The following is a 25,085-nucleotide window of genomic DNA, read 5'->3' as shown; positions in this document are numbered from 1 at the left end:
TGCAGAAGGAAAGTAGCTTTATCTGTTCCTTTCAGGTAATGGATTTCTGCACTGAGAAGGATGTCTTGTCTTCCCATGGCATGGAATGGGCTGGATTTGTTTGTATATTGCAAAGAATATGCCTGTCTTAAACCTGATTATATCTGAATTCTTGGTTTGAATTCCTGGTCTCCTTTCCTGAGGGGGAGAAAAAAAGTGAGCATTTGTTCATGGGCTTCCTATAGGACTGGAGGTTCTAGCACCTGCCTCTGCAGAAGAGACAGCTTGGGCCTGGGACCTATATGATTAACTATCACCAAAGTGGTAAGCCTAAATTACTCTCCTGCCCCCAGTCCCAAGAAGAGAAGTCCACCAACTGCTGCTGGGTTGGAGCTAGCTTAGGGATCTGTGAACTGCACTGCTTTCTGCATGCCCTAAGATTCTTCAGGGTGGGAAGAAATAGGAGAAAGCAGCAGGGAGAGGTGCTTGGTGGGGCATCACACTTAGGGAAATGCTGTTTTCCTTGACTTACCTATCACAGGCTGGTTTATTTAGGAAAGATACAATCACCAGATAATGTAAGTACTTTTCATGAGTTCTGACTCAGTAGCATCATCAGTCCTGCATACATGAAAGCAGCTTTGCTTTCTACCAAAATACAGCTACCTCTAACTGGAACATTACAGCTGGGTTACAACAAGATGTGAAGAACATCTTGCCCATTGAAGTTAAAAGATTTCAAGACACAAAACCAGCAATTGGAATCAAGCTAAGATAAAGGTTATCACTTCCAGTCCTACAAAAGAAGCTAACGGGTTGATAATGCTTGCCACTACCTGGGAAGAAGGAAAACCAGAATATTTAATACGTGCGTTTCTTTAGATTGAATCAAAATGGAAAAATCAATGCCGGTTACCTCCTGTTATGTTACCGGAGCTTTACATGCATTCAATAAAAGCAGCAAAAGACATGCCCTTGTGGCTGCACACTAGTAAATAAATCCAAATAGCTGAGTGGAATCATCTTGACAAATGCCGTGTGTGAGAGACTGAGAAACACAGGGAGAATCTTACTGAGAAAAGACAGTAATGGAACTGGAACAGTCAGATTCCTGTCTTATCTCTTAGATGATAGAAGAGCCATGGAGATTTCTTCCTATGAGGTATGCCGCTTGCAAGGAAAGAGAAAAGAAGCACTCAAGCTTCAGCTGTAGCTGGTAATGCTAATAGTGAAAATAAAGCGCTTTAATTTGTATTGTGAATCAGGCAATTTACAGAAGTGCTTTGTAGAGTTACTCTTAAGACAGGAATACAGAACGATACACTACAAGAAAGGGGAGCAGGAATGTCAAGCAAGAGGCCTTTTTCTCCAGCAAGGACGCCTTGATCTGCTTAGAATTTTTACAAGAAGTGGGAGCTGTGGCTGAAACGGTTGTTGTGAAAGCAAGAATGGGGTAAAATCCTAATAAGTTTCTAATTCTTGAACAACGGTTTAAAAAAAACAACTCGCATGGATGACAGTTGTTAATGGGTCTTTGAAAGCAGAAAGTAGGATTATTAAGTAGAACATTTAGAATTATTAATATTTAGAGACAATGGTGGATGCATTGGATGTGAGCAACTGTGGAAGTACCATTCTGCCTTCACTGTTATTCCGTATGAAACTGTGAAGTGTTTAAGAATGTAAGGTCACCAAGCGCACTGAGCACGCTGTATGCAGGCGGTGGAAAGGAGGTTCCGTGCTACCCGTAAAGACGCACCTTGCTGCTGGCAGAAAACAGCACACTGGCATTTATAACTGAAGTTATGCATGTAAACTTCACGCATAAACTATTCTTCATGTTCTTACAGAAACAAATACGAAATAAACAGTTACGGCAACACCTCCGCGAGCTGCGCGCCTCCGTCTCTCTCGGTTTGTCGGATCTTCACCTCACGCGGCGTTCCTGCGGCAGGGCCCTGCCCCTGCCGAGCGCCGCCCCTTCCCTCCCTCACACCGCCCCTTCCCCCCGCCGCGGCCTGGTGCCGCTGGAGCCGCCCGGGGCCCTCCGGACCCCCCCGGCGGCCCGAGGCTGGCGGCAGGCCCGGGAGCGAGCGGCGGGAGCTCGGCCCCGGCGGGCGGCGGCGGCGGCGGGATGCGCTCCGTCAGCTACGTGCAGCGCGTGGCGCTCGACTTCGGCGGCAGCCTCTTCCCGCACGCCATTTGCCTGGGGGACGCCGACAACGACGCGGTGCGGGGGTGGGCCGGGGCTGGCGGGGCGGCGGAGGGAGGTGGGGGGGGTCTGGGGGGACCTGGGGGGGTCTGGGGGGACCTGGGGGCCGCCCTGCGTGGGTGTCGCGGAGATGGACGTGCGGATGGACGCGCATCAGCAGCGTTGCTGTCAGTCCCACGGGTGGTTGTGTCTGATGGGTCTGATTTGGCTGCAATTATGAAGAGATTAGTTTAACTACGTACAAGGAAACCGTCCTTTCTCAACAGCCCAATCTTCTTACAGCCCTACCTCGCTATCCTGAAAAGTGGCATTGCTAGCAGTGTGGTTTTTCCCATTTTCGTTTTTTCCCGTGAGAATTAGTGTTGCGTGGGGTAATGTGCACAGGGAGTTTTGAAATGCACCCAATTTAAAATACACAAAATACACAGATGGTAGGATGGCAGGAGCAGGCTCATCAGCAGGAAGAGGTGGTGACTCCTCAGCAGTCTTCTTTCAAGAAACAGTCGCTATTCTGTAAAGATCAAGATCCAAAGATCTTAGCTACTTCATCAATGAAATTGAATACCGAGTGTAGATCTAATGTGTTTTTGGAGCCTCTTTTTGGATGATTACTTTCACCCCGTTGTCATCATCTTCCTCGGATGAGCCGAGAAAGATCACGTCAATCTAGATTGAAGGATGGAAGCTGGAGCCATGATGGTTATTATCTGAGCACGACTTCAAACGGTCAGTGACAGAATTCTGAAACAATGGCTAGAGAAGAAGGGGATAATAGGGTGTTGCTCTAAGGAGCCATTCCCCTGCTGTTTTACCTGCTAGACTAAAACCAGGGCTTTTATTTTTTCCCAGACCTTCTGTATTGATTCAAGCCTCTCTTTAATTCTTGTTTTCCTTTGCCGATTCTTCCCACTGAGTGATTTTAATGTATGATATCTGTAATTCTCACTACGCTGGGAGTGCTGTGTTGCTGTAATTGTGAATTTCTTCTTACTAACCCAGTTTTCTTGTACAGCTGAATGAGCTGGTGGTAGGAGACACCAATGGGAAACTCTATGTGTACAAGAATGATGACAGCAAACCATGGACTATGCGATCATGCCAAGGAATGGTTAGTTTTTGACAAAATTTAAATGGTTGGGCCTTTTGGTGTGGGTCCTTGACTGCCCGGGAACATGAAGGCCAGAGAGGAGTGGCAGCAAGAACTGGTTCTGATGTCTTTCATGTAGTAATGAAAGACCCTGCTTTTGCTTACAGCTAGCCCCATGGGTTAGAGATGATGAGCACAGTACTGAATGAACACAGGAACTGGGCTTCTACATTGACCCTGTTCCTATGCACTGTGGATTTTGCTCCAGAGCTCTGGGCAGTTGTGTGGCAGATGTGTTTCTGTCTTTGGCTATGCTCTCTTTGTCTTTGAAAAGGCTGTTAAAGAGACTGTTTATGAGAAGAGGAGGGGGTGGGGCAGGGGTTTATCTGAAAGTGCTACCTTGCATTGCCTTCTCTTATGGATGGACTCTTAAGGCCTTTTTTTTCTCTTGCAGCTCACATGCGTTGGTGTGGGAGACGTATGCAATAAAGGAAAGGTGAGAGCAGCCAAACTGTCCCCAACTGTGTCTGTGGGGCACGTGGGAGGTGTGATCCATATGCAGGTCTTAGTGAGCAAAGAAATACATCCTGTCTTCAGAAAATACTACTGATTAGCACGTCTCCCTATGCGAGTGCCATGAGGTTTCAGAGGTTTGAGGGTTGGTCCCTTTCCTCAGTGGCTTTTATCCTGCTCTGTACTGATCCGTGCTGTGGTTGTGTCCCTTCTGCTATTTGTCTGTGTGTGTTTAAGGTCACCTAAACAAGACTGAGCCACAGAATAGTCCAGACTTTCAAGTAAATTTCTCTGAATTTATATGACTCCTTTTGCTGGTTTGCTATTTTTGATAGTTAAACCCATAACCAAAGCTCCTAGTTTAAGCACCCTGCCTAAAATGCTGTAGCTGTGTGTGCTTTATAGCGGAGCATAGCTAAAGTGAGGATTGAGGAAGCCATACACTGGGGATTGCATGCACACATCATCTTGATATCCTAGCCTAACAAGAATGAACAAGAAGTTTGGACCTTACAGGACCTGAGTGGTTTGTATGCTGGCCAAAAATCTCCTGTTCCCGTGTAGCAGTCGTTGATCTTGCTGGAGTCACCCTTGTATCTTCCCTTGCCGTGCTGAGTGACAGCTTCTGTAGTTTCTAAAAGAAAAATAAAATCAAAAGACTTTTTTTTTTCCTCTCTCTTAGAATCTTGTAGTGGCAGTGAGTGCAGAAGGCTGGTTTCATCTTTTTGACTTGACTTCTCCACCTTCAAAACACCCAGAAGCTTCTGGCCACCATGAGTTGGCAGAAGAGCAGAAGCCAGTGTTCAAGCAGCATATTCCTGCCAACACCAAGGTCATGCTGATCAGTGACATTGGTGAGTAGGGCAGCTGGGGTGGGAGTGCAGGGTGAAGGAATTTGTGGGTATTTGTGGGGCTAGGGAGAGAGAAAGTGTGCAGAACTCACAGAAGGAAAATTACTACCTTGCTGAAACAGATGTTTTAACAAACACGACAAGTCGCTGAGGAGAGGAGTGGGAACTTCAGAAATTTTCCTGTAGTGCAAGTTCTCCTAATGGGATTGGGATCCTCAGGGATGCTACTTGATGGAAACCAGCGCAGTGATTTCTGAATATTAGGGGTCTTGTGGTTATGAAGGCCTGAGAGAGCCTATATACCTCGTTGTCTCCCCTGCAGATGGAGATGGGAAGTGTGAGTTGGTGGTAGGTTACACTGACAGGGTGGTGCGTGCTTTCCGTTGGGAGGACCTGTCGGAGAATTCAGACCATGTTTCTGGGCAGCTGATCCTGCTGAAGAAATGGCTGCTAGAAGGTCAGGTAAGGAAACGGGGGAAGAGGCACAAAATTTCAGTCCTATCAACACAGCGATTGTTGTCTTGATGGCTTGAAAGGAGATTTGCCCAGCGGTTGTCCTGTGCTTGCAGGGAAGCTCATGGGATGGTCTGGGAAATGGGCAGCTACTCTCACCTAACTAGAGAGCATTTTCCTCTAGGCTGTTCTTAAGTGGCTTTTGGTAGGGAAGATACCTTTTACTTTCGCTTGGATATTTTGCCTCTAGCTGGATTTGTTCAGCTCCTGCTCAGCTTCTATCGGAAAATCTGCTATGCACACACAAACACAGTGGAGAATTCTGGGGTGTGTAAGGTTCTCAGTTTAACCGTTTTAAGGTTCTCAGATAAACCGTGTCCGTGTTTATCCTGTGCCACCACAGGTGGATAGCCTTTCTGTGAACCCGGGCCCTGATGGCTTACCGGAGATGATGGTGTCCCAGCCAGGCTGCGGCTATGCCGTTCTGCTGTGCACCTGGAATTCTGAGCAGCAGCCTGCAGCCGAGGGAAGGGAGAGCTCTGCCTCCAGCAGGTGAGCAGCGTGACTGCACGTGGTAGGTGAAGGGATTCCACTGTAGATGGCTGTCACAAGGGGGCACCACCACACCAGCCTTCTGGGGGGGGGATGCTGTTACCTGTCCTGGTGAAGCCAGCTGGCTTGCTGTGTACTGCTGGGCGTTTATGATTTAAGCCCACCTGCACCCAAGTGCCCATGAATTCAGGTCGCTATCACAGAGCTGAATACTGCTGTTTTCCTTGAGTCCCACTCTTTTCTCCTTGGGTTGGCCAAAGAGAGGTGGCAAAACCAGTCTACGGAGGGGAGCTGTACTGGAGGAGTAAAACAGGAAAGACAGCGACCTGTATTTCCAGAGAAAGAGGAGTAGGCAGTCTGGGGACTTGTCTAATGGTGGGAAGGGTGGCTAATGAAAGGCTGAGACAAGGCCAGTTAATCTGAATCCCTAGGATTACAGTTAGGGTTTGTTCACTGTTTTTTTCCAAGTAAGGTAGGATTGTGGGATTTTCTAATGAGACCCTGGCAGCCAGTGCTGTAAATCACAATCAGAGAAGACAGGATGAGCGGTGAGGTTATTGTCCTTAAGCCCCAGAGGGATCAGTGTGGGGAATTCAGGTGCTCCTGTGCTGTTTTCTGAAACTTTAAGGCAGAACCAGAAAATCAACTGAACAGGAGCTAGCCTCCTTGATGTCATAGAGACCTTAGTGGAATGTGAGTACCCTCCTCGCTAGAACTCAGGCCCTGACACGACCTGTGACCAACTTGTTCAACCACAGTCAGTTTTCGCAGACAGTTTTCCTGAATGAATAGCAGCTAGGCTTGTGTGACAGTAATGATTTAAAAACAAACAAACAAACAAAAACATATATTTTTTTCCTTGGTTGGAGTAGGTGTTTTATTGACTTTTTTTAGTTCTTTTCAGTTTGCTGATGCATCAAATCGTTATGTTTTATTTTTTAAGCATTAGCAACTTTCCTTCATTCCTGAGGTGGCATGCATTCTTTTCATTGATTTTTCCCAGCAAATAATCGCTCTGCTAATGACTGAAATGGCTGCCGCTTTGAGCGATCTCTGTCATTTTTTGCTGTTGGGATAGCAGACTATTTCTGAGTATTTAATTGAACTGTTAGCCTATGCACAGACTCAGTCCATCTCTGGACTTGGAGAGCTCTGGAGTACACCGCTCATGAGATCGTTCTGGTACAGTCCCCCAGCATGGTTCCCTAACCTTTCCTGATGCCTGCCACTTTTCTCCCTAGGGAAGCCCCTGTTAGAGATGTTATTCTCCACCAAACATCTGGCCGAATTCACAACAAGAATGTTTCTACTCATCTGATTGGTAGCATTGGCCGAGGTGAGAGGTCTGAAGCTTGGGATCCCTGCCCCAACAGTTGTCTGTGATATTTTTTCAATATGTCAGTCCAGCATGAAATCAGATTGCCTGTGGCTGAAAAGTAATAACTTTGAGAGGTAGCTGCAAGAACAGGAGGCCAGCCTCCAAAGAAGGACAGCCAAATGGTTGCTTTTGAGCTTTTTATAGCCTTTGTCCTTCCCTAGCTTACTCTTCACCCAGCACAACAGTTTCTCTGCAGCTTCCACTGGCCTTCATTTATTCATCTTGAATGGCTACTATGCCCTGCAGATGTCCTTGATCCTGGCTTTTGCATGTCTGCAGCTTACGCCCTTCTTACTCCCTAGATGCATTTCTTTCTTTCCACAGCCTAATTTTAATTCTTGCTTTTGTGCTTTACAGCACTTGATTCCTAATAACCTGTCCTCCAGCAGCTAGATCCTGCTCTTCCTTTATCTATGCAGTCCCAACCCCTGCAGAGCTGCTTCCATATTTCATTTATATCACTGTCCTCTGTCTCCTTTCAGTATATTCTGCTCAGCTATCATGTCTAAAGTCTCCACAGCTGCTGTCTTCTCTCAGCCCTAACACACTGCTGCTACATCCAGACATTTCTTACACTCTGCCAATGCTTCCCCTGTGCAACTGCTTTGTGGCCTGGCCTGTGCCTGGCCCCCGCACTGAACCCTGTTTGGATACCTATGGAGAATGCAGGTTTCACTCCCCCTTGGGGCATAATGCAAGAAAGAAGAAGATTCCAAACACAGATCACTTTCCTTCCTTGTCTGCAAATAGCTAGAATTCAGCTGCATTTGTTCTGTCCAAGTATTATGCCCTACAGTGCTGTCTGGGGAGGATTTAGGCTGTCCAATGTGATTAGAGCTGGGGTAGAAGGACAACCCACTGAAAATCCTCCTTTCACCCCCTCCCCAGAGTACCTTTCCTACCCATTTCCTAAGCTTGTCGTTTTTTCAGCATCTCAGATACTGTTACAAGCACCATGGTCACAGAGCATGAAATCAATTATTTCACCACGTACAAAGCCTTGCATGTAATGAGAGAAGCCTGTAAAAAATGAAGGCATGCAAAATTAGGGATGAGGAGAAGTTTATGAAAAGCCCCTTGGTGCTGGGCCCAGCAGTATTGAAGCAGCTAAAGAGTGCAATGCTGACCAGTTTTTAAAGGAGACACAGCAGATCTTTTGGAACAGAGCTTGTCTGGATGGATGTCAGTTAGAGGCAATAGAGCACCCAACCGTACAACTGTTTGCCTTAAGCTCACCTGCAGTAATAGGGTAGTCAGTGTTCTGGGAGGGTGCAGGGTGGAGCTGTGCATGGGCAGTGGAGGTAAGCTTGCAGTACAGTGTCATTCTGGGGAAACTGCCTGAGGAAAGCACTAAACTGCTTTCAGCTCTGATGGCTTGCCCCTGACTGCCAGACTTCCTGGGTTCCTGCAGATCTTAGAGAGACAGTGTTTCCTTCCACATTGTCACTCCAAGGATAAAATGCAGCTGTAGTTGAATACAGCTCATCTTCCCCAACCAGGTGTTGTATTTCAAAACCTGACCTTCCATGTCTTTTCTTACTAGTGGACAGGTAGAGAGTACATTGAAGTGGTGGTCATGGGAGTCTTCTCTTCAGGTTCAGTTAGTCACATCTGTTGGTGCTGTCCTGCACACACCTGTGTGTTTTACAGGCTTTGGAGAGGATACTGTTTGCAGGAAGTTCACAGCTGTAGGGGCGTAACCCAGTAAAGCCAGGGCTGCGTGTGTGAGCATGGAAGCACATGTCTAACCTGCTCATGAAGCAAGGGCTGTGTAGCATCTAACCGGTGTTTGCTGAGAATGGACCACAGTTTCTGTGCAATTTTGCTCTAGTGAAAACAATAATGTTGGTAGCATCATCTCCACAGTCTCATTCAGGAGTTGCAAAGGAGGTGCTTTTGTACTAATGTGACTGATATATAGTCCTCCTAGTGGAATCTCTCTCTCTTTTTTTTTTTTTTTCCCCTCCTCATTTCTTCCTGGAACAGCTGAAAGCCACATTCCTGCCCCTGAAGAAAACAGTAAGGGTACAGTTGTAACACTCATTTGACATAGGCTGTTGTCCACATTGTCCCTTTGTGATTGTCCTGCCTCTGTTTGTGTGCTTTTGGAGCTTGGAGAGGATGTGATGCAGTTGAGTTCAATCAGAACTGCCAAGAGCCTGGAAGTGCATACATGGCACAGATAGACTTGCAGAAGTAGCCAGCAGAGCCAGACATGCCGATATCAGTGCAAACCAAAGATTTTAGATTCTTGGATTTTGAGAGAGTAGTGCCCTACAAATAAAAGCTGTCATGAGGCAGGATTGGTTGCAAGACTGCAGGTATCTGTTATGCAAAATGTCCAGGCTGGGTAAAAAAGGAGGCAGTATGGGTCAGCTCGTTGTTTTGGATCTTTTTTCAAGAGAGGGAAGGGACAATACTCTTAAAAAGGTATTAACTCCTGTAATTCTCTTCTGCATTTGCAGGCTGCTCCAGTGAGAATAGTGGCTCGGGTCTTTTTGCCCTCTGTACTCTGGATGGTAAGTCCTACCACTGTCCTGGAAAGTGGGCCGGTGGGGCAGCCAAGGCCTGTCACTAATTCCAAGTAGGAGACAGGTGCTCAGTCCTTTTGGTTTTGAAAGGAGAGGGAACAGAGCTTCAGAAATGCTTCCTGAGGCAGGCAAGAGAATCTACCACAGCTCCTTCTGCTGACACGCTTTAGGCATGAAAGCAAAGACAGGAACCGAGGTAAGAGTTGTCACTGTAAGCAAGTCCCCCGATTAAACCAGGTGTGTGATCACATGCCTGTATCTGAGGATATGATGAAACAGCTTCAAGTTGAGCATGTCTTTCTGGTCCTTATTGAATTGGCTCCCATGTTGCACAGGCTTGTACTTTCTGGGAAACTTGGCGTTTTTTCAGTCTGTTAGTATCTGCCTTTTTCTTTCCCCATTGCAGTGCTTTCATCTGTTGATTCCAAAGCATTTTACAAACATTAATTACTCATTTGGCCCCATGGCCTATGGGGATAGAACTGTTAAAGCCTGGCTGCTGTGAGCAGGCTGGAGAATGAAAAGGTTAGGTCGTTGGCCCAAAAGCATGCTGAAAGCTTGAGGTGGAGGGTGAGACTAGAACTTATATCTGCTTACTCCTAAGCTGCCTGCTTGCCCCATGTTTAAACAACTGTTTGTGATGCCAGTTCAGCAGTGCCATTCATGTAAACAAGAGCCTCTAAACCACAGCAGAGTTGTGTCCTTGTACTTGAAGAGACTTGGGTTATTTCCAAAAGCAGTAAAGGAAATGGATGCTGTGTGGATGCACTCAAGTGTTGGTAGAGAAGAGCTGGCCTCATGTAGGCCAACTCCGAACCTGAGCCAAGTTCTCATGCTGTGTCACTAACTGAGAATTATAGAATCATTAAGGTTGGAAAAGACCTCCAAGATCATCTTGTCCAACCATCCCCCTACTACCAATATTACTCACTAAACCATGTCCCTAAGCACCATGTCCAACCTTTCCTGAAACAACCTCAGGGACGGTGACTCCACCACTTCCCCCATTCTTTCCAATGTCTGACCACTCTTTCTGAGAAGAAATGTCTTTTAATTTCCAACTTAAACCTCCCATGGTGCAACTTGAGGCCATTCCCTCTTGTCCTATCTCTAGTTATCTGCAAGAAGAGGCCGCTCCAGCAGTCCAGAGACCCCCAGCTCCCCACAACTTCCTTTCAGGTAATTGTAGAGAAAAATAATCATAGAATCATTAAAGTTGGAAAAGACCTCCGAGATCATCTAGTCCAACTGTCAGAGGTCTCTCCTGAGCCGCCTCTTCTCCTGACTAAACAATCTCAGTTCCCTCAGCCGCTCCTCCTACGATTTGTGTTCCAGATCCTTCACCAGTGATAGGACAGACTTAAACTAATGAACTGAACAGAGGGATTCTGTCCAACTGTATGGAGACAAGGTGCTGTGCTTCGCTGTTCCCGGATAGACAGCCTGGCCTGCTCAGGCTAGATGTTCACCTGCCATATGTTGTCCTGCTAGGAACTTTCTGATTCTTTTTTGGCCTGAACTCTGAAGCTACTGCAGTGGGCAAGGCCTCCAGCCATACCATGGTTCTTTCACGAGCCTTAATGAGACTGGAGGGCACTGTGAGGATAGGTTAGTGTTTATCTTATGTGAGACTTTGTCTCACAGATACACACTTCCCCCACCCTCCAACACCCTTTCTGGCACTATCATAGTATCTCTGGATAACAGGAAAATGGTATGATCTAAGTGTCCAGCATGGTTTTAGCATCCAAGAGGGCATGTCTATACTGTCAAGCCAGTCACCTTTCAGCTGTTATCTGCTCTCTTGAGATTGTGGGACATGCTGAGAAGCTTCTAGTTTACATAGTCTCATGTGAGACCTGTTGACATATTGTACTCAGAGGGGGCTTGTTTTGGACAGTTTCCTTGTCTTAGAAAGCATCCAGTTAGCAGGGCTGCTGCTTCCATTTTTCCTTTGTTTTCTGTTACTGCTGACAAGATAATAGACTGCCATCCTTCCCAGAAATGAAACTACGCTATCTGTTATCAGCCACAGCCTCTACCATGCCCTCCCCTCCATATGCAGACCTCAAGCCTCAAGTGTTGGAAGAGTGTGCAGGGCCTAATTTTAGCAGAAATTGTGCTACCTTTTAATATTTTCAAGACATCTTGACAATATTTTTTTTTCCTCATTCAGGGACACTGAAACTTATGGAAGGGGCAGACAAGCTGCTCTGGTCTGTGCAGGTTGATCACCAGCTGTTTGCTCTGGAAAAGCTGGATGTTACTGTGAGTATCTGTGTGAATAGGTCTGGGAGGGAAGGAGTGAAGACAAAAAACATGGCTTTGTGTGTGTGAATTTAGGAAGGGCAGAGGGAGCATGACTCAGCTGTAGAACTGCTGGGATTATCTCAGGATGACACAAACAGTGGTTCTGACTGTGCCAGTCCATTCTGCACTCACGCCAGTCTGTCTCCCTGCAAGAGGTTGAGCTATGTCTGCCTGTATGACCTAGTGAGCCCAGCACCTTGCTATGAACCTTTCCATCCCCTAGCTGCTCTTGTGTCTCATTGCAAAGGTGAATGGTTTTGCAAACTGCCAGTACCCCAATTTGTCTGCAGGCTCTTTGGATGCATAATCTTTATGATAGAAAGCAGATGGTCTCCAAGAAAATGAAAAGTGATGTCTTGTTCAGTTAGTAGTGTTCTGTCTCTGAACAGATTCCTGTTCAGAAGGATTCCTGACTGTCTCTGTGAATTGTTGATGTTTGTGCTAATAAGAGATCTTACGGTTCCTGCAGGGCAATGGGCACGAGGAGGTGATTGCCTGTGCATGGGATGGTCAGACGTACATCATTGACCACAATCGAACTGTTGCCAGATTTCAAGCAGATGAGAATGTCAGTGCGTTCTGTGCAGGTGAGGATCCTGGTGGCAAAGACAGCCCTCACAGCATTTCTTCATCAAAGCTACTGATGGCCTCTGGGAAACCTGAGATCCTTTGTCTGTCGGCAGAGTAGTTTCCCTAGGGTGTGTATACTGCATGAGGCCCTGCTGGTCTTCCATCTGGTGGGATCTGGGAAAATCAGGGGTGAGCAGGGGTGATGCTGGGGTATGTCTGTGATTAGTTTAGGGTTGTTTTTTTTTCTTGTCCTACTTGAGTGCTACAGTGTTCTCTTTCCCACTGCTTTTTAATTTGTGGGCTTCTAAGCTGTTCTCAGGTGAAGATACAGAACCCCATGGAACCAGCCCGAATCTTGACTTTGCTAATTCCTCTCTCTCAGACTTGCAAGAAGCAGCTCACAAATCCCCAGGTTCCATGCATGAGTAACATAGTTTAGAGACACTTACTCAGATTGTCTCAGAGTGACTTAACATAGCCAAGTCCATGTCTCTGTTCCTCCCCAGGGTGCTCACTGCTTTACACTGACATCTTTGTTCTCTCATCATGAGAAGTTGCCTGTTTGCTTTCTCTGTATTGTGGGCAGTAGCCACATTCTCCATACTTCTGCTTTTCATAGGCCTCTATGCATGCAAAGGAGGATGCAACAGCCCCTGCTTGGTTTATGTCAGCTTCAATCAGAAGATCTACATCTACTGGGATGTGCAGCTGGAGAGAATGGAGTCCACCAACCTGTTAAAAATCCTGGAGGATGACCCAGAGTTTGCCAGTCTTCTGCAGGAGCTAGGTGTGGGTGAGTGCAGAAAGGGTGAGGGGTGTACAGGAAAAAAAAAGATGAAAGGCTGCTGGCAGATGACATGCTGAGAACTAGAGTTCTAGGTACTTCTTGAGGAGGGGGGCTACTAACTGTTGAGAATCCCTGTCAATTATTAATTTTCTCTCTTTTCTGTAGATAAAGATGACGTTTCTGCAGTGAAAGATCTGATTCACAAAACACTGTATTTTCCTGAGAACCATCAGCTCAACAGCCCCTCACAGTGTCAGGACCCTGCTGGAACAGACTCCTCTGCCTACCACACTGCCCTCCTGGATTCCTTATAACAAGTCACATAAAGATTAACATCTTCCATCCCAACACAAACTCTTCTCTGACTGGAATCGAACATTCACACCTCATGAAGATTAGACTGTTCTTTTTCCCTCTGTCAAGGCCTCCCCTCAGCAAAGGGTGTACAGGCCAGGTTCAGTGGAGGGAAGCGCTTGGCTGTAGGCTTAAGTGAAGGTGGCAAGTTGATTTGACTTTAGCCGAGAAAGCTACCAGGACAGTAGGAATCTAGTGTGTTGCTCATTGGCCTTCTGTAGTAAGATTCCATGTTCTCTGCTAATGAAAGTCCATTATGGGTGACTGTGGAGGGGTACTAAGGACATCGGTAGGAGAAAATAGCCAAGCTCAGTCTTGGTTTTGGCTTATTCTTACAACTGCTTTAGTGATTACTTCTTAGTTCGTAAAAAGAGCTGCAAACTGAGGAGCTGAGTTAGGGAGTGAGCAGGCTGGGGCTTTTCCCTTCTCCCCCATTAGGTTTGTCTTTAAGGTAGACCCAAGCATTGTTTGCTTTTGCTCTGCTTCTGTCCTGTTAAACAGAGTTGCTCACAAACCACCTCCTGTTCTGAGGAGCTAGGGACATGAGTGAGAAGAACCACAAATCGCACGAGTAAAGTGTCAAGAGAGAACAGCTCCAGCAAACCACAGCTGTACTCAAGAAGCCTTGCTTGCCTCCATTCTCTTGGGCAGAATGACTCCAGAGATGGCTGTGACTTAGTAAAACACCTGTGATCTGGGTAATAAGAAGAATCTGTCTTAACCAAGCATTTGTGGTGCTGTGATGGCTTGTCCATTCTATAGCAGTGGGAATGCGACACTTTCTTCTGGCTGTGGAGAGTGCAATGCTATTTTCTGAGTCCTGCACAAATGAAGGAAGTGGCCTGGGGTGAGGTATGTTCTACTTGCTTGCATGTAGAATCTAGAAAAGGCTATTGCTCACCCAGGCTGCTCATATTCAAAGGCACAGGGGTGCCTTTCTACATGTTGCTGGTGTTCTGCTTTTCCCCAGTCGGCTTGCCTCTTGCATATTTCAGCTTATTAGGATAGGAACAACCTTGTGTTGCATCTATTATCTTTTCCCATTTTTGTAATGTTTTATTGGTCGTGCATAATGGATGGAGCAGTCTTTCACCCTTATGGCAGCCTGAGAGGGTTGGATATGAGAGCAAATAAAACTAATTCAGTGATCTTCTGTTAGCAAATGACATTTAAAGATCTTGCAGGCTGTTTTTTGAAAGACTGGTGTGCGATGCTCTGCAAAACATCCAAGAGCAGCCCTAACAGGAAGAATGAACTTTGTATGGAGGAAAGGGGTGTCCTGCTATTTGGGTCAAAAGGTCCATTGCTGGAGTAGGCCTTATGTGGGAGAAGGGCTTGTATTTTTTCCTAGCAATTTCCATTCACAGATTTATAAAAGCTTTATAGAGTACTGTACTGTACTGTAGAGTACTGTACTGGCTATTAACTAGGTCACAGTAAATTGTTTTCCTGTCACTTTGAGGTTTCTGTTCCCCAAAACCTGGAGCTGCTGTTCTGATCATCTGAACAAAGGATTTTCACTTTTCTCCTTCAGAACTTCAGGTGAAGTAGTAGCAGCTACTACCCTTCTTTCCTCTCCTGGGGGCCCAGCTGAGCTGGGGAGAAGCAGAGAACCCTAGAGGTGGGGTGAACAGGTTGGTTTCACTGTGTTCTGAGGTACTTTCCTAGCCCTGTTGCTACTTGATTTTAATCTTGTACTTCAGAATTAGGACCCGACACTGAGAGGGACCACAGTGGAGCAGGACTCTGCAGAGCATGTTTCCAGAAATATATAACAAAATGACATTATAACTATCCCTGAGCTGAGCAACTGGCACGTGTCTTGGCGTGTGCTGTTCTATCCTGAAAACAGACTGCTGATCTTCATCTGCTTTGGGCTGTGTATTTTGTTGTCTTTTTCCCCCACACCCTTGGTACTGTGACTGCCGTCTCCCACACTGGGGACAGAGACAGTATGATTACAAATAGTATCAGTGCCTGAGTTCTTGGTCATGGCTCGGACAACCTGGTACGTGTACTGCTGCAGAAGTGATGGGTTCTTTTTGCTGTGCGTGCTTTGATGAATACAGTTGAAGTTCTACCACAACTTGTGCCTGCCGTAGCCCCACGTAGCATCTTGTTTGGCTTTGGTAGCACAGGCATTCTCCACAAAAGTACTCTCCTTGATCCAATGCTGGGATTCCAGAGGTTCCTGCAAGCAATTGCCTGGAGCACTTCGTTTGCTTGAGAGCTGGGCCTGGTTCATCAAATCTGTTAGCTGGGTTTTACAGGCTGTTGCAGTGCTGCTGCATTGGAATTCCTTCCTGAGGCCTAACAGCAAAACAGGATTGCCTACACTCATTAACAGAGAACAACTCAATGCTCACAATCCGTGCCAAATGGAAACCTTTATTAGCAACATAAGCGCAAGGGGGACACAAATAGTTGTATGACTGAAACTGATTTATGCAAAACAAACTGCATTACAGGTCAAATGATTTCCAAGGAAGGAAGGAAGTCAAACTTGATTTATTTTAGTTGAAACAGGAAAATGTTAATGGAGAAAAATGACATTTTCCTAGGAACCATCTTTAAAAGAAAATGGGACAAAACATGTAATGGACAGGGCAAACCTGTACAGCCTAGCCCTCTTCTGCTGGGTAACAGTGCTGTGTACTGTGCAAGCCCAGGCATGCTTCACTGTGGAAAAACAAGTCGGAAGATATGGACGTTATATACCATCCAATCTTGAAAGTATCTGAGAAGGAAGACAGTAGTGCTTGAGGGTTTTCTCCAACAGTTTTGTTTTGTGTACAGTACATAACTTGCAGATGTTTTGTTCCTGTTCCCTTTATGCACGAAAGAAAATGAAACCTGTACAAAAGAGTTAATTGGAACTTCTGTACTGTTCCTTGGGCAAAAGATGACTTCTCTGTTCTTTTTCATGCCCTGAACCCTCAAAGAGACAATCAATAGACTGGCAGCTACAGCCAATGCTTCAGGCTATTTCCAGTGCTGTCAACTTTCTGTGAAGTATACAGCTGCTCAGAGGAGGAGCCACGTATGCTCTGTCTCTGGAGCGGTGCAGTTATATTTTCATTGTAACTCATTGCCAGTTCATCCTTGCCAGCCACTGCAAATTCACAGCATTGGAATTAGTTGTTCCTTTCCATGCAGCAGCAAATGTTGTTTGCTGCATCCTACTCAGTAGCAGATTGTCATACCAACTGGTGCCAGGTAACTGGCACCAGGTAACAGGGCTTGATTTGCAAGACACGTTTGTGTGTCCTAGTGACAGCACACAGCAAGTGAGGAGTCCAGCAGCCTCAGACAATGGGGATGTTTGTAGACGAACTATTCACAGCTTTGGTTGTGAGGTTCAATTTACTATCAGAAAATAAAGGGAGGGGTTTGTTTGGTTTTCCTGAGAGATAATAATGCTGCTGGCCATCCCTGCTCCCATTTTTGTGATCTCTTTGCTGAATGCAATTATTTCTATTACTCTTCAGGTATATCCTGGTATTTGCTTACAAACGTATGTAGCAGCTCAATGCTCTTCAGTTCCATAATTCACCTGCTAGTGGTAAAAGAAAGAGCGAGCTTCTGGGAATATGGAAGACTAGAGCTTCCATTCCTTTCAAAACCAAGTGCCCCCAAGCTCCTGGCAAGACAAGTGGTGTGATTATGGCTTCAGGATGGTGCATGTTTTTGGGATTGGGTTACCTCTTGCACATGAGCCTTGGAAGGGCCTCATAAGGTCGTACAGTCCATTTCCCCATCACAGGGTCAGCCATATGGATCTCATGCCTGAAATGTGATACTCGTTGCTCTGTTCCACAAACATGTTTTGATACAGTTCCCTGCACACAGTTTTGCAAGTGTTGTATGCACTCTACAGAAAAGTAGCCTTAGCAGGAGCTGACCACCAAGGCAATTCAAAGGGATTCTCCCTAAAATACCATTGTCCATATTGAAGGGGTAGGACTTGTCATGAAGAAGCCAGTGTTGGCCACACAGGATACGCTTAAGTCCTGCTCTAAGGTGGCAGTTCATACTGAATTTCTACTTTAGTGGGTTTTGTTCTCTTGTGAAAGACTTCCCTCATTCCCTTTGCCCCCAAAAGGAATAGAGATGACTAGAGCTGGGAATAGGGAAGTTTGTGTTTTCCAAATGAAGCTACAATTGAACCAGTCTTAAGCCTTGACAACCCAATTAAAAAAGACTTAATGTGCTCCCTGACATACAAAGATTCTTAAAAAAGAACCGTGTATGTGGATGTGGGCGTACTTTTTAAGATGGGATCATCAAATATACTTGGTCCTGACATAAATGAGAGAATACTGTAAACTGTTGGTGTCATTCAGCAGATTCATGCAAAGCAGTTCACAGACAGAAATAATCAGATGCACAAGTAGAAGAGTATCAAAGCATGATCTGAAGCTGCAAGATATGGTTACTAACAACAGAAGTCATTAGCTTAATGTTTGTAGGAGAAGCATTCGCCAACTAATACTGGTAAACACGTCACAAGTTGTATCAGCCAGGCTGTAACTCCACTGTTTATAGCGCATGTTAAAATACAGAATCCAACAGCTGGTTCAGGGAAAAAACAACAACAACAACAAAAAACACACACAGAAATGCATGTATTCAGCTCTGGTGAGGCCGCACCTCGAGTACTGTGTTCAGTTTTGGGCCCCTCACTATAAGAAGGACATAGAGGTGCTTGAGCGAGTCCAGAGAAGCACACGAAGGATACAAAGGTGGTGAGGGGCCTGGAACACAAGTCTGTGAGGAGCAGCTGAGGGAACTGGGGTTGTTTAGACTGGAGAAGAGGAGGCTCAGCGGAGACCTTATTGCTCTCTACAGCTACCTGAAAGGAAGGTGTGGGGAGCTGGGGGTCGGCCTCTTCTCACAGATAACTAGTGATAGGGCTAGAGGGAATGGCCTCAAATTGCGCCAGGGGAGGTTTAGGTTGGAAATTAGGAGGCATTTCTTTTCAGAAAGAGCAGTCAGGCATTAGAATGGGATGTCCAGGGAGGTGGTGGAGTCACTGTCCCTGGGGGAGTTTAAGGAAAGGTTGGACCTGGTGTTTAGGGACATGGTTTAGTGGGTGACACTGGTAGTAGGGTGATGGTTGAACCAGATGATCTTGAAGGTCTTTTCCAAACTTAATGATTCTGCGATTCTATAAGTGTTTGAGAAGCACAATAGAAACAATGAGAGGAAGAGAGACAGTGGTGTTTAATCCAGCAGGACAGGCAAAATGAGGATATCGTGACATTCTATGGGTAGATGAGGGGACATTGTGAAGTTTGGATGGTCACTAAATAGTCATGAGATGGAGCAAGCCCTGATGTGGTGCATCTTTCATATAGCTAGTAAAGAATAGACTTTGAATTTATCATACAGTTATGCTCTAGGATGCAAATGGAAAAAAAAAGGAAAAGTGACTTATAACCACTGTTCATCCCAGATGAGTTCACAGTTGTCTGATCTGAGCTGATTCTGCATAGTAGTCTAGTTCTCGTTTCCTGCAATAGTAGCAAAGTTGATGGGCTGTGAAATGCCAGGACTTGAGGTTGATGATGTATTTGTGTCCAACCACTAGATCTGATGTCGAAAGAAAGTTGCTAACAGAGCAGAAGACCGGGTGTTATAATTCATTTTAACATTTAACATGAGTGGCAGGCTTGCAGACTGATGATGCAGCAGAGGTGATAGGAATATAGCTCTCGGAGCTGAATTGCAGAGAGGAGTGGCCTGGTTACCATGTGTAGCATCAAGAGATGATCAGCTTTGCTATTCACACAATATAGCCTAGTAGCCAATGATGCACTAATAAAGCCCAAGCATCCATTGGTGTCTACCATACTCTACGCATCTAAGTTCAGTGTTTTTTTCAAAGGTTTCTTAGAATTAGGAACTCTAAAAGTGCTCTTGCTGCAATTTTTTTTCCAATAAAATCCTGTTCTGCTCTGAGCCAGCAAAGAAGTAACAAAATCCAGATTCCCAGAGTGCAGGTGAGGGGACTGGCTACAGAGCCCTTCCCACAAAGAAAGAGGAATGGAGTCTGTTCACATTGAGGAAAAGAGCTAAGGGAAACATACACAGCAATCTTTGGAGGCTTTTGGAGAAAGCACTGTCCTGTCCATAGAACAACTGCAGACTCTTCACAGTGACTCTCGTCCCATGAACAGAGGGCATTGTAAAAAAAATGTCATTGAAAGGGTAGAGAGAAACAGAAATCAGGGGACTAGAGCAAGACAGAAAAACAACAAGAAAAAGCCCATTCAGCGCATGGGGACAAGCAGAGGGTCTAATGAAAGGAGGGAGAGCTCTCCCAAGATGAGACACTCCCAGTAACAACAGTTTCCAGCACCCATTTGTCTTTTTCTCTCTCCATGGTGAATGCATCAACCCAGAACTTGGCAAGGTTAGGGGCACGTGAACCTCACCCTCATCTCTCTCGTATGGCAGCAAGTCTTCTCAGCCCCAGACACGGGGAACGCAGTCAGTCACTGACCAGGCTCTTCAAAAGCATGTAGAAAAGGCAAATCTTGATTCAGTGTTTTAAATCTCAGGACTCCTTCCTCCAAGTCGATGCAACACTAAGAAGGGGAAAGCTGGTTACTTGCTGGACATTTCAGGTAGCAAGTACCTCAGTCTCATCATGTCTGACAGGGGAAAACCTGTATAACCATTAAACATCCCCACTTTGGATTTGTAGCAACCTCACAGTTCCCCTCCCTGTCCCCTGTGCAGCCTCCTTGCTCCTATTCCCTCCAGTTAGTTCATCTCTAAACCCTTCACAGGGCAGTCTGTCCCACTCCCTTCTTCCCATCTGACCTCATCTGAGATGATGTCCTCACATCACTCAGCCTTTCAGTCCAGTGCTTTTCCTGCTTTATGAATCCAACCATGTGGCTACATGGTATTTGACGGGCAGGCACAACCTTCCTGCAGCCGTGTTCTGAGGGGCTCAGAAGCCAAGCTCAGCAGAACCCTAATCTTGAGCTCTGAGCTGACAAAAGGAGAGGACTCCCTCCATCTATGCCCAGCTAATGTCTGTTGAATGTAGCAGTACAGCTTCACTTGGCTCAAAGCCAATGCTTGTTCCCATCTGTATTCAAAAGGCAACACGGATATATCTCAAGTGATACAGTGTGCCCTGCCTTTCCCAGTTTCCTCTTCAGTTTCCTCTTCCCATTTTGCAGCTTGTGTGGTTGGTAGCTGTGCAACAAGCACTGCAAGTGGCACTCTGGAAGGCCTGACCGTGTGAATTTTCAATGCTTCCAGCAACCAAATCTGGAGGACTCAGTGAGAGGAGGCCTGCAAAAAGCAAGAAGCTATTCCTTACCTTGAGAGACAACAGAGTTTGGAGACCAATGCAAAACTCCAGCATTTCATCATCTAAGAAGAGAGAAGAGACTGATCAGGCTCAAAACTATGGATACTGCCCCTCTAAAGAAAGTATCCCTCTCCTACAAGAAGTGGAATATGAGAGCATCTGGTTCATTAAGTTATACAGTTAAGAACTTTTTAGTATAAAGTTTATCACAAATATCAATGAAAGTGATGAATTAAACATGCAAACATTAACAAGAAGGTGGTAACAGTGACAAAACCAAAAATCAACACTCTTCTACCACTGACTGATGAGCCATTAAAGGAGTAACTTAGACATAGCCCTGTAAAGGGTCAAAATGGACTTTCTAACTGGTAAGAGGGAACTACCATTAATGTAAGTATTAAGGAATATTTGAGGAGGCTTGTGGGATTGTTTGAAATTCATTATGAGATATCAGAAAAGGCTTTCTGGTTCATGTAAAACATGCTATGGGATGTTTAGTGGAAGGGCCGAGGGCAGAAGATGGTAGGAATCAGGGTGAATCAGGGAGGAACAAGAGTGGGAAAATGGAGAGAGGGATGCAGGGATATGGGGGCGAGTCATATGTAAGCAGGCCATCGGTCAGTTCACCTGTCTGACTGAGCCCTGCCCCTGGTGACTGCAATCTATCCTATCTTCTTATTAAATACCTTTTTTTGTATAACTATCCTGTGTGCGAGTGCTGCAAGTCTAAGTACCAGCAAGTGGAGAAGAGGCTGCAAGTCAAAGGGCCAATAGGTCTAGGTGTCAGCAACTGAGGGACTGGCATGCAAGAGAGGTTTATGTGCCAGTAAGTGAAGGGCCCCCAGACCGTACAGCTAATAGGTCTGTGTCAGCAACTGCAAGAAAGGGATGCAGCTCACAGGGCCAATGGGTCCAGCAACTAGAGACACCAGTGTGTAAGAGAGGTCTGGGTGTAGTCCTAAGCTGGGGAAAACAAGGGAACCTTGAAGAAAATAGGAAGGCTTATAGCCTGGTAACTATGGAAGGGAGCATAGGCCTGGATGCAAGCAACTGGGAGAACTGCGATGTGTGCTGGAAGGTCTGATTTCCAGCAACTGGAGAAGGGACTGTGGGTCACAGGGCCTGTAGAGCTAGGTGTAAGCAATTGGAGAGACTATCGTGCAGGAGAGTTCAGGGTACCAGCTGTAACCAGGGTCACAGCGCCCAGAATTTTATAAGCCAGCAACTGAAGAGGACAAGGCATATGTATGAGAGGTCTAGAAGCCACTAGCTAGAAAGACTTGGGTGTGTTTGTATTATTTCCCCGGTTAATTTAATCTTGTATGCATGTATGTTTATTTTTGTAATTTGATAGCACACTTAACGCTGGGCTTGTCAGTGAGTAGAAGAGGTCTTTGTGGCATCTGGAAAGACTCAAGGTCTGAGTTAGTGACTGGGTAAGGGGCCTAGGGCCCAGACACAGATACAAAACAGAATCTGTGCTGATATTCGAAAAGTCTGGGAATATAAGTCTGTTTGTGAATCTAGAGACTTGAGGGTGTATGAGTTTCTATTAGTGACCTTCCATCCTGATCAGCCAGAGAGGAGGACCAGGACTGGGCTATCTATACTGGTATTTATGTGAGGCTGTTTACATTTACTATCTATGGTAATATGTGGCTGGCCTTGTCTGTGTCCTCTTTGTGCCTCTCTGGAATATATGATCAGCCTTGTTACTGTCCAAACCTATAAATGAGAACATGCATCGGATTAGGATGGAGAAAACTTCTGGGTCTTCAGTTGTATCCATCCAGTGGCAAGGAAGGAAGAATCCCCAAGTCCTAGAGTATGCGAGATTTGGCAGCCTCCAGTAACACTATTAACACCCCCATGGGTTTTAGATGCCCTGTAACCTGGTTTAAGGGTTTAAGCCCTGTAATTACTGGCCTAATATATATATATATAATATATATATAATATATATATATATCACAGAATCATAGAATCATAGAGTGGCTTGGGTTGGAAGGGACCTTAATTATCATGTAGTTCCAACCCCCCTGGCATAGGCAGGGATGCCACCCACTAGATCAGGTTGCCCAGGGCTTCATCCAATCTGGTCTTGAACACCTCCAGGGGTGAGGCATCCACAGCTTCTCTGGGCAACCTGTTCCAGTGCCTCACCACCCTCTGAGTGAAGAATTTCCTCCTAACCTCTAATCTAAATCTCCCCTCTTTTAGTTTAAAACTACTTCCCCTTGTCCCGTCATTGTCTACCTGAGCAAAAAGTTGTTCTCCATCTTTTTTATAAAACTCCTTTAAGTATTGTAAAGCTGCAGTGAGGTCTCCCGGGGAGCCTTCTCTTCTCCAGGCTGAACATCCCCAGCTGTCACAGCCTTTCTTCATAGCAGAGGTGCTCCAGCCCTCTGATCATCTTCTTGTCCTTCCTCTGGACCCTTTCCAACAGGTCCACATCCTTCTTGTGCTGGGGGCCCCAAAACTGGATGCAGTACACCAGGTGGGGCCTCACAAAGGCAGAGTAGAAGGGGACAATCACCTCCATCAACCTGCTGGCCATTCCTCTGTTGATGCAGCCCAGGATGCAGTTGGCCTTCTGGGCTGCAAGCACGCACTGCCAGTTCATGTCAAGCTTTCCATCCACCAGAACCCCCAAGTCCTTCTCTGTAGGGCTTCTCTCAATATGTTCTTCTCCCAGTCTGTATTCCCGCCTGGGATTGTGCTCACCCAGGTGCAGCACCTTGCACTTGGACTTGTTGAACCTCATTAGGTTCACGTGGGCCCACTTCTCAAGCTTGTCCAAGTCTATTTGGATGACATCTCTTCCTTCTTTGGTATCAACCGCAACGCTCAGTTTGGTGTCATCTCTGAACTTGCTGAAGGTGCACTTGACCCCCTTGTCTATGTCATTGGTAAAGATATTGAGCACTACTGGTCCCAGGACAGATTCCTGAGGGACACCACTAGTCACTGGCCTCCACCTGGATGTAGAGCCATTGACCACAGCTCTGGGTGTGGCCTTCAAACCAATTGCTTATCCACTGAGTTGTCCACCCATCAAGTCATATCTCTCCAATTTGGATATGAGAATGTCATGTGGGACTGTGTCAAAAGCCTTACAAAAAAGTCCAGGTAAATGACATCGGTCAGTCTTCCCTTGTCAACTGATGTAGTCACTCTGTATATGCAGTCACGCTATATACATATATAAATATAGTTTATTTCTAACCACATAATCTAGAACACTTTTGTGTGCAGGGAGATGTAAGGCACAGACACAGCAATTTTGCTTTTTGCAGGCAGACATTTCCACATCCAAGCAAAGTGGGTAGTTACTATGGGGTTAGATTCACCTGTGCTGGACTAATACAAAGTCTTCATGAAGGGCTAGAACAAGAAGGGGTGAAACCAGGGAAGAAGACTGAGCTGGGGTGTGGAAGTGGAGGAATGACTAGGAATGACTAGATGACCAAGCAACAAGTGGAAAGAATGGACATGAAAGGAGATAGGGAGGAAGAAAAGATAGTAAAAGAAACGAATAAAAAAAGAAGAAAAGAATAGTACTCACTGAAGATGAGGAGACAGATAAAGGCGACAGGAAAAAGCTGAGGAGACCAATGGAAAAAAGAAGGGGGGGGGCGGGGGGAAGGCTTTCTGCTGTTTTCTGGATGTGTTCCACTGGCTACTGATGGGACCTTTTCTCCTACAGCTCCTGCCTTCAAAGGGTCCTGCGTCAGGACAGCATGGGAGACTCAGCACACTGGGGCTACTCCGGTTCTTCCAGGGTGCTCTCTGCAGAGCACCTGCCTCAGAGGCGGATGAGTACATAGACAAACACTCTGAGGTACAAGCTGTATCCTCTGCCAGTTTCTCTGATAATTTCATCCAGCCAAGGGCACAAGTGCCCATTCAGACAGAGAACAAAGGGCACCAGAGAACTTATCAAGCAGTCTGGATAATTTATGAAAGGTCCATTTTAGAGAGCTAAAATAAATGGATAATTTTCCACGTCCTGGGTTAATACTAAAGAGCACCAAAGTTCTCCCCACTTTCAACATCAGACTCTTCCCTGTACTCTTTGGTTACAATGAGGATATACACAGCAAACAGAATCAGATAAAAGAATATCCTGAGCTGGAAGGGACACACAAACATAATGAGCTTAGTCAGCAATGGAG

At 45.9% G+C, this 25,085-nt stretch overlaps 2 protein-coding genes across 5 annotated transcripts in view; one reads left to right on the top strand and one right to left on the bottom strand.

Annotated features, from left to right (window-relative positions):
- The first annotated feature begins 1,976 nt into the window (after positions 1-1,976).
- On the top strand, positions 1,977-16,975 carry ITFG2 (integrin alpha FG-GAP repeat containing 2). Its single transcript, XM_080577686.1, has 12 exons — positions 1,977-2,209; positions 3,204-3,299; positions 3,733-3,774; positions 4,474-4,645; positions 4,965-5,104; positions 5,499-5,647; positions 6,889-6,983; positions 9,491-9,544; positions 11,733-11,824; positions 12,336-12,453; positions 13,056-13,229; positions 13,389-16,975. Exons 1-12 carry the CDS (start codon positions 2,114-2,116, stop codon positions 13,535-13,537), a joined length of 1,377 nt encoding a protein of 458 aa, XP_080433812.1. The 5' UTR covers positions 1,977-2,113; the 3' UTR covers positions 13,538-16,975.
- Positions 15,946-25,085, bottom strand: part of NRIP2 (nuclear receptor interacting protein 2) — a 25,525-nt gene continuing 16,385 nt past the window's right edge. For 3 of the 4 annotated variants that reach the window (XM_080577744.1, XM_080577743.1, XM_080577746.1), the window contains one exon: positions 15,946-20,969. In XM_080577744.1, coding sequence (XP_080433870.1) covers positions 20,749-20,969 — 221 coding nt within the window. In that variant the 3' untranslated portion in view covers positions 15,946-20,748. The remainder of the gene's footprint in view (positions 20,970-25,085) is intronic. The other variant, XM_080577745.1, reaches the window with a different exon arrangement.

Source organism: Anser brachyrhynchus (genome assembly GCF_964034855.1).
Source record: "Anser brachyrhynchus genome assembly, chromosome: 1".
Taxonomy (NCBI): Eukaryota; Metazoa; Chordata; class Aves; order Anseriformes; family Anatidae; genus Anser; species Anser brachyrhynchus.
Note: the sequence above shows the minus strand (reverse complement) of the source record. Positions and strands in the feature narration are given on the sequence as shown.

Excerpts from the sequence above, each read along its gene's own strand:
- ITFG2 (XM_080577686.1), top strand. The coding sequence starts at position 2,114 with ATGCGCTCCGTCAGCTACGTGCAGCGCGTGGCGCTCGACTTCGGCGGC. Across the intron at positions 6,984-9,490 it reads GATTGGTAGCATTGGCCGAG|GCTGCTCCAGTGAGAATAGT; the intron begins GTGAGAGGTCTG and ends CTGCATTTGCAG. Across the intron at positions 9,545-11,732 it reads TGCCCTCTGTACTCTGGATG|GGACACTGAAACTTATGGAA; the intron begins GTAAGTCCTACC and ends TTCCTCATTCAG.